Genomic DNA, 8,776 nt, shown 5'->3' with positions numbered 1-8,776 from the left:
GTCTGTACTTAATTACTCAAACCATTGGAACTTCTTCATCTTATTTAAATTTTTTCCTGGATAAAGACATGCTGTAGGGCCTGGTTGATGCTAATCCGTTTAGCTGGGTCCAACATTAGGATCTGGTCCAACAAGTCCTTTAGCTGGTGTACTTTTTTACGCTGGTCTTCAGGAAGTCGCTGGCATCCAATCAAGTCAGCCAACAGGTCCTTAGTTGGATTAATGGTGCTCATGACAGTAACTTTCTCCTTCTCTGTTACTTTATCAACTTCTATGTACATGAAATTGAGGTTTTGATCAAAATGTTGGTCTTTGAATACACCTTTCCGAATCATCTTATTTGGCATCTTTCCTTTGAGATCCATGGCGAGCTTCAACATATGGTTGTTGGTTTTGCCAGGAAATAAAATGTTTCCAGTATAGAGTTCATATAAGGTACAACCTACAGACCACATATCTATGCCATAGTCATAGCTTTTACCTATAATGATTTCAGGAGCACGATAAAATCGACTGACAAGATAAGGAGTTATGTCATTATCCGCAACATGTGAAGCCGACCCAAAATCACAGAGCTTTAAAATAGTTTTTGATTCATTAACCAGGATATTGTCTGGCTTGATATCAGCATGTAGGATATTGCATCTTTTAAGGAGTTTCATTGCCTCATCTTTTAAGGAGTTTCAATGCCAAGAACAACTGCTGACTATAGGACCTTACAGCTGTAATATGAAGACCAACATCCTTACCATATTTTTTTAACACCTCTCGTAAATTCATGCTGAGCGGCTCAAATACGAGACAGAGATGCTGTTTGTGATAAAAGTGTCTGAAGAGCCGCAAACAATGAAATTTGTCATCAGGATCAGCATCATTAAGTTTTTTCAAGAACTCGAGTTCCTTTAAACCAGTTTTCTGCATGAGTTCATTGTTTCTGATGATCTTTACAGCCACTTCTTGGTTGGCTCTTGCATTATCTCTGGCTCGTACGACATTACTGAATACACCGTGACCAGTGTAGCCATACACATTATAGCGCCCTTCTAACACTTCACCTATGTTCACACGATAATAGCCTTCTGCATCAGTCCAGTTATCCCTCAGGTTAGGATTCTCTTTAAAGTCTTTTCCAACGCCAGCAGCCCGAAGACGAGCACTATCAAAATATGCAGCAAACATATCATCAGATTCTGTAAACATATCAAGTGCCACCAGCTTTTTCTGAGCTGACCCATTATTTGGTTCAACTGTCATTAGATTATGCTTGGCTTTTACCGAGGCCTCAAATGTATCAACATTTTCCCGTTCATACTCTTTAACATCAGCAGCTACCCTTTCCAAAATGTCATCTGGAGAAGGTGACCGTGTACGAGCACTACTCTGGGGGCTGCTGGGTTCAGATGGCACAGACCTATTGCTATCGTCAGCAAGATATTTATATTTCTGAACAATTGCTTGCCTTTGTATTCTTCTCTGCTCTATTAGGGCCTCTTCATCTTCTTCTTCTACATCAAAGTTTTCGAGGTTATCTTCAGATGAAGATTCTTGCTCAACTTTCTATTTCAATTTTATTAAGAAACTACCATTTTTTAAGACCTATTGAATTGCTACTATTGTCACTTTTTTAAGTAAAAAACCTTTATTTTACTAAAATATTATTTAAGGAGGATTGATCAAAACTGTAATAAAATCACATACCTGAACAATTGCTTGCCTTTGTATTCTTCTCTGCTCTATTAGGGCCTCTTCATCTTCTTCTTCTACATCAAAGTTTTCGAGGTTATCTTCAGATGAAGATTCTTGCTCAACTTTTATTCCTTCAGAAAGACTTCCTTTAAATTTATCCTCCTTTACTTTGCTTCTGCTCCCACTTCTACGACCACCTTCTGAAGGTGATCGAGACCGCCTTCTCAAACGTGATCTGCTTCTCCGACCTCTATCCCTTCTCCGAGGGGAACTGCTTCTTCCTCTAGGAGACCTGCTCCGCCTGAGTGGGGAGCGAGACCTCCTTCTAATGGGAGATCTACTTGCTCTTCTTCGGGTTGGAGACCACCTACTTACCGGGCTGGCATCTTTTGATCTCTCGCGTCTACTGAGGATATCGTCACGAGGTCCTGTTCTTGGGGAAGAAAGTCGTCTCCTTTCTGGTTCTCTTCGTTTTCTTTCCAAGGATCGGCTCTTAACTCTTCTACCAGGAGACAGAGTTCGAGAAGGTGACTTGCTCTGCTTAGACCTCCTATCATTTAAAAGTGGAGATCTACTTCTTCTGGATTTATCACGTTGTTTTGGAGACAAACTTCTTTTAGGACTATGACCAGGTCTTCTACTGGGTGACCTATTTTCTTTCCCAGAAGAAGCATCTTTAGAGGGAGATTTAATTGGCTTCTTTTCTTTATCAGTTTCAGACCGTTTTGACTTTCTCTCTTTGGACTGTGACCTTCTGTCTTTGGATTTACCTCTTAAGTCAACTGGGGATCTGGATTTTTTGCCTCGATCATGACTTCTTTCATTTATAACTGGGGATTTTTTTCTATCTTTTGACTTACTTTTATCTTCAATCTTAACCTTGTCATTAGTAGGAGATCTGGCCTTCCCAATTTTCTCTTGAGATCGCCTTCTAAGGGTAGGAGATTTTGATTTTCTTGCTTGATCTTGAGACTTACTTCTTTTGGATGGACGTTTAGACTTTTTCCTCTCCTTTGATTTGCTCCTAGTTGTCTTCTCTTTTTCAGCTTTAATCAAGGCTCTCTGTTTTTCCAAGTCTTCCAGCAACGCTAAATCATCAAGTTTAGTTCTTTTTGCTGGAGACAAACCTTCTTTTTCAGAAGCATCCATAACTTCTTTTCTTTTGTGTTTCTTCTGTTTACGCTTACGTTTATGTTTTTTATCCTTGTCTTCTTCTAAGGAATGTTTATGTTTCTTATGTTTACTTCTGTGTTTATGCTTCTTTTTCTTGTGACGACTGTGCTTATTTTGAGATTGGTCTTCTGATACTTCTCCATTTTCTTCGTGTATGCTCTTTCCAGAATTATCAGCATCTTCCATCTCCGACTGTTCCTGCAGACGCGGAGGCTCGGCGGCGGCGGCGGCCATCTGCAACTTCCTGACTCCTCAGAGGCGGTGGCGGTGGCGGTGGCGGTGGCGGCAGGCAGCGGTGGCCCGGGCAGCGGAGGCGAGTGTCAGGGGAGGAAGAGGAAGGAAGAGGGAGCAGAGCCGGCGCGCATGTGCTAAGCGCACAGAATTAGATAGAGGCCACCCAAAGCTCTAAGAATCCAGGTATATAAGTGCATCCGGGGACAGGGAGGGCGAGCGAGCGTGATGACGCAACTTCCCCAGACGTGATGACGCAACTCCCCCAGAGCGGGTGGGGCACAAGGAGCTGCGGGCGGCAGGCGGGGCCTGCTGAGGGTTCGAGGCCCAGTGACAGGCATGCGCTCTTTTGTCTTTCTTTTTTTAAAAAAAATATATTTCTATTGATTTCAGAGAGGATGGGAGAGGGAGAGAGAGAGGATGAGAAACATCAATGATGAGAGAGAGTGGTTGATTGGCTGCCTCCCGCAGGACCCCTACTGGGGATTGAGCCCCCAGCTCAGATGGGGAATGGAATTGTGGCCCCAGGGTTCATAGATCCACACTCAACCACGGAGCCAGCGGAGCCAGCGGGCCGCTGAGTAATTTTCTATCCGCTGCCTCGCATCCTGCTCCTTGGCTATAAATGGTCACTTTCCTTTGTTATATTTGGAGCCGTGCCCCACCCTCTCCCTTATTCAAAAGCCCCATTATTGTAGCCCCCCTCCATAGTCTTCCTCACTGCTCTTTAACAAATGTTGTGAATAATACTTTCTTTACTACCACCCACCCAGCCTTCTCGGTTGTAAATTTAGTCTTGTGTGCTATGAAGAAGGTAGACTCAAAGACTCAGAGGTCCTTCCCACTTTAAAGTACTAGAGATATGGCAAAACGAGTACGTTTTGTGACACGGAGTCACCCAGACACTGCTCGGCATGGCATTTTGCTAACTGACTAATGAAAGTAGAAGTCAACCCACTGGAGATAAAATAGTTCCGCTTCTCGGATTAACTGGAGGGCACCGTGGTGGGAGCAGCTGTTGGCTTTGTTTTTTGCAGACTTGCTCAGGGGCCTTTTATGCACCTCTGATCTGATATTGTGGGTACAAAGTTTCTACTTTGAGGTAGGATCGTAGCACCGCAGCCTCTGCCTGATGCCAGGAAAATCTAGCAGAATATAAAATGTGGAAAAACAGTCCTCATCAGTATGCAAGCCCTTTGACTTAATAGCACCTGAATTATGCATTGTGCTCATAAATGTAAAACTGAAAATGCTCTGGGCTATTTCCTCTCTCCTGGAAAGAGAATTTCCTCAGGTAAACCTGGTTTGTGAGCAAAACCTTCACCCATAGGTTTTGATTACCACCACCCAGCCTTTACCAATAGAAACTATTTAAGTTTGGGTCTTCCAAAAGGCAGACAATATTTAAATCTATTTGAAAGTATTCTCACTTTGAAGTGTGTTTCTCTGAAGACTTGGAAGCCAGAACACACAGAGGGAGCTGACCAGGAAATGGTGAGATCAGCAGCAATTAGTCGAGGAGGAATTCACCTGTGAACTCCGTGTCTCAGGCAAATCATCCGCCTTCCTGGGTTTGTTTCCGGCAGCGTCATTAGGATAGAAAAAGGCAATGCCTATTCTGCCTCATTCCTGAAATGCACAGGAAACAGCAAGCAGTGAGGGAGATTCAGAGTTGCATGTTGGCCATATGGTTCAATGATCTACAGTTTCCCTTTCCTTCTCCTTTTTCTAGGATGACTGTTTCAGCCATGTGCTTTATGGATTCCAGCAGGGTTCCTCTGGACAGGCAGAATTGTTCCCTTGAATTGGAAAGCTGTAAGTCTTACCTCCTGTCACAGTGCACACCCACGACCTGAGCACACCATCGCAAACTTGAATGGAAATAGGCATGTTCTTAAGGGTTTAATAAATGTATTTATTCAAAATATGTAGTTGCTTTCTTTTTCCTTTACAAGGATGATGGCAAATTGTCACTCGAAAAGATCCAGGAAAAAAAAAAGTTATGCTTTCATAATAATATATTTTTCGGTTTCCACAATGGTTATAAAGAAACAGCTCCCTACATAGGGGCATTCTTGTGAATGTTATTTGCCGGAAGCTGGTCCATCCTTGCTGCTTGACACAGTCACTGCAGGGAAGAAACATCCGCACAGCATATGTTTCAAGGGACCTGGCGTATATGACATACTGTTCTTAATATGTTTGCTCCCCTTCTTAGCATTATGTGTTCTAACCAGGGCGGGCTGGAGAACCTAGTGTGAGAGCATGGCTACAGAACCTGGCTGGAGAACCTGGAGAACCTGGCTGGAGAACCTAGCAAGAGAACATGGACACAGTACTTGGCTGGAGATTGTGGCTAGAGATCCTGGCTAGGCTGCTGATCAACTGAACGTTGCCTCTGAGTCTTTCCTTCTTCGCCGACTCCGTCCACACCTTTGGGGACCCCTGGACCTGCTGGGGTTGGACCCCAACACCCAAGTACTCATCAGTAGACCCCAAACCCTGAACCACATGGAACGTGGAGGGAAAATACATCAACAACAATAGGGGAAGTTTTCCGTTTTTGGATAAGGATTGCTGCACTGGACAACTTCAGAATATTACTCACAATGTCATCGAACAGGAGTCAGAATCCCCATGGACTGAAGCAGATTGGCCTTGGCCAGATCTGGGATGACCTCAGAGCTGGAATCCAGCAGGTATACACCAGACAGAGTATGGCAAAATCCAGATACATGGAGCTCTACACTCACGTTTATAGCTACTGCACAAGTGTTCACCAGTCAAACCAAACGCGAGGGGCTGGCGTCCTCCTTCTAAATCGGAAAAGGGGCAAGTGCAATTTGTTGGCTTGGAATTATACAAACGACTTAAAGAATTTTTGAAGAATGACTTGACAAATCTTCTTAAGGATGGAGAAGACTTGATGGATGAGAGTGTACTGAAGTTCTACACTCAGCAGTGGGAAGATTACCGGTTTTCCAGCAAATTTCTGAATGGAATTATGTGCCTACCTCAATAGACATTGGGTTTGCCGTGCATGTGATGAAGGACGAAGAGGAATATATGAAATCCATTCTCTCGCATTGGTGACTTGGAGAGATTGTCTATTCAGGCCCTTGAACAAACAGGTAACCAAGGTTGTTTTAAAACCGATTGAAAAGGAAAGAAATGGTGAAACCATCAATACAAGACTGATTAGTGGAGTTGTACAGCCTTATGTGGAATTGGGGCTGAATGAAGATGATGCATTTGCGAAGGGTCCTACGTTAACAGTGTATAAAGAATCCTTTGAGTCTCAGTTTTTGGCTGATACAGAGAGATTTTATACCAGAGAGAGTACTGAATTCTTGCAGCAGAGCCCAGTTACTGAATACATGAAAAAGGCAGAGGTCCGCCTGCTCGAGGAGCAACGGAGAGTGCAGGTCTACCTCCACAAAAGCACTCAGGACGAGCTGGCGAGGAGGTGCGAGCAGGTGCTCATCGAGAAGCACCTGGAGATTTTTCACACAGAGTTTCAGAACTTGCTGGATGCTGATAAAAACGAAGATTTGGGTCGCATGTATAATCTTGTATCTCGAATCCAGGATGGCCTAGGAGAACTGAAAAAACTTTTGGAGATACATATTCATAATCAGGGTCTTGCAGCAATTGAAAAGTGTGGAGAAGCTGCTTTAAATGATCCCAAAATGTACGTGCAGACAGTGCTGGATGTTCATAAAAAGTATAACGCCCTGGTCATGTCAGCATTCAATAACAACGCGGGCTTCATGGCCACCCTGGACAAGGCTTGTGGGCGCTTCATAAACAACAATGCTGTCACCAAGATGGCTCAGTCGTCCAGTAAGTCCACCGAATTGCTGGCTCGATACTGTGACTCCTTGTTGAAGAAGAGTTCCAAGAACCCAGAAGAAGCAGAACTAGAAGATACTCTCAATCAAGTGATGGTTGTCTTCAGGTACATAGAGGACAAGGATGTGTTCCAGAAGTTCTATGCGAAGGTGCTGGCCAAAAGACTCGTGCACCAGAACAGTGCGAGTGATGATGCCGAAGCAAGCATGATCTCCAAATTAAAGCAAGCCTGTGGATTTGAGTATACCTCTAAACTTCAGCGGATGTTTCAGGACATTGGCGTGAGCAAAGATTTAAACGAACAGTTCAAAAAGCACCTGACAAATTCAGAGCCACTGGACTTGGACTTAAGTATCCAGGTGCCGAGCTCCAGCTCGTGGCCCTTCCGGCAGTCCTGCACGTTCGCCTTGCCGTCAGAGCTGGAACGTAGCTACCAGCGATTCACTGCTTTCTACGCTAGTCGTCATAGCGGCAGGAAGTTGACATGGTTGCACCAACTCTCCAAAGGAGAGCTGGTCACAAACTGCTTCAAGAACAGATACACTTTGCAGGCATCTACATTCCAGATGGCAATCCTGCTTCAATACAACACGGAAGATGCTTACGCGGTGCAGCAGCTGACGGACAGCACTCAAATCCAAATGGACATTTTGGCACAAGTCCTACAGATTTTATTGAAGTCGAAGTTATTGGTCTTGGAAGATGAAAATGCAAATGTTGATGAGGTGGAGTTGAAGCCAGATACCTTAATAAAATTATATCTTGGTTATAAAAATAAGAAATTAAGGGTTAACATCAATGTGCCAATGAAAACCGAACAGAAGCAGGAACAAGAAACTACACACAAAAATATTGAAGAGGACCGGAAACTGCTGATCCAGGCGGCGATTGTGAGGGTCATGAAGATGCGGACGGTCCTGGAGCACCAGCAGCTGCTTGGGGAGTTGCTCACTCAGCGGTCCTCACGGTTCAAGCCACGGGTCCCGGTCATCAAGAAATGCGTTGATATTCTGATCGAGAAAGAATATTTGGAGCGAGTTGATGGTGAAAAGGACACCTACAGTTACTTGGCTTAACCCTTGTAGAGGGTCTGACTGTGCCACGGCGGCCAATGTTCCTGGTGGGAGGATGACGACCAGTTCCTAGCAACTGCCTGCACCACTGGCCTCCCTTTTTAGACTGAGACCAAGACTCCCAGCAGCCGGTCTCATGTACATCAGAACTGCTCAGGATCGATACATTTCAAGTCTGTAAATATGGACACCGACGCCATTGAACCTAATTTAAGAACAGAGGGGAATGAACCGTCATGCTGAGGGCTGCGTGCTACTGCATCTAGATCAATACATCGGCTACGTGCTAACAGCTGCCTCTGTCTGGGCAGCACTGAGTGTCGGCCACACTCTGAGAGGAGTCTGAATGGACCCGCGTGTAATCTGCTCTGAAAACCATTTGTATAGTGTGTTTCATTTTTTAATGTGTGAAATAAAGAAAATTAAAGGATTTCTGCAAAAAAATAAATAAATAAAATCAACTGGTATAGACCTAGCTGGTTTGGCTCAGTGGACAGAGCACCAACCTGCAGACTGAAGGGTCCCAGGTTCGATTCTGGTCAAGGGCATATACCTTGGCTGCCGGTATATCCCCAGTAGGGGGTGTGCAGGAGGCAGCTGATTGATGTTTCTCTCCCATCAATGTTTCTAATTCTCTCTCCCTCTCCCTTCCTCTCTGTAAAAACAATAAAATATATTTTTAAAAAAAAAGTGTAAGAAGAATTATACACTGCAAATGACAAAACAGTGTATAAGAAACAGTGTTGTAAGAATTTAAAGAT

The 8,776-nt window shown here is 44.1% G+C and overlaps 2 protein-coding genes and 1 pseudogene across 2 annotated transcripts in view; 2 read left to right on the top strand and 1 right to left on the bottom strand.

The window, feature by feature from the left end:
• Positions 1 to 8,776, top strand: part of GABRR3 (gamma-aminobutyric acid type A receptor rho3 subunit) — a 40,715-nt gene that overhangs the window by 16,076 nt on the left and 15,863 nt on the right. Inside the window, exon 5 of the mRNA XM_006774980.1 lies at positions 4,823 to 4,905. Within this exon, the coding sequence (XP_006775043.1) occupies positions 4,823 to 4,905 (83 nt within the window). The remainder of the gene's footprint in view (positions 1 to 4,822; positions 4,906 to 8,776) is intronic.
• Positions 9 to 3,093, bottom strand: LOC102762778 (serine/threonine-protein kinase PRP4 homolog). Its single transcript, XM_015571271.1, is given in 3 exon segments — positions 9 to 683; positions 685 to 1,443; positions 1,699 to 3,093. Coding segments are annotated over 3 exon segments (2,793 nt in total). The 3' UTR covers positions 9 to 44.
• Positions 5,634 to 8,047, top strand: LOC102759826 (annotated as a pseudogene).

This window comes from Myotis davidii, unplaced genomic scaffold (genome assembly GCF_000327345.1).
Source record: "Myotis davidii unplaced genomic scaffold, ASM32734v1 scaffold48, whole genome shotgun sequence".
Lineage (NCBI taxonomy): Eukaryota > Metazoa > Chordata > Mammalia > Chiroptera > Vespertilionidae > Myotis > Myotis davidii.
This window is presented reverse-complemented; position numbering and strand designations above follow the sequence as displayed.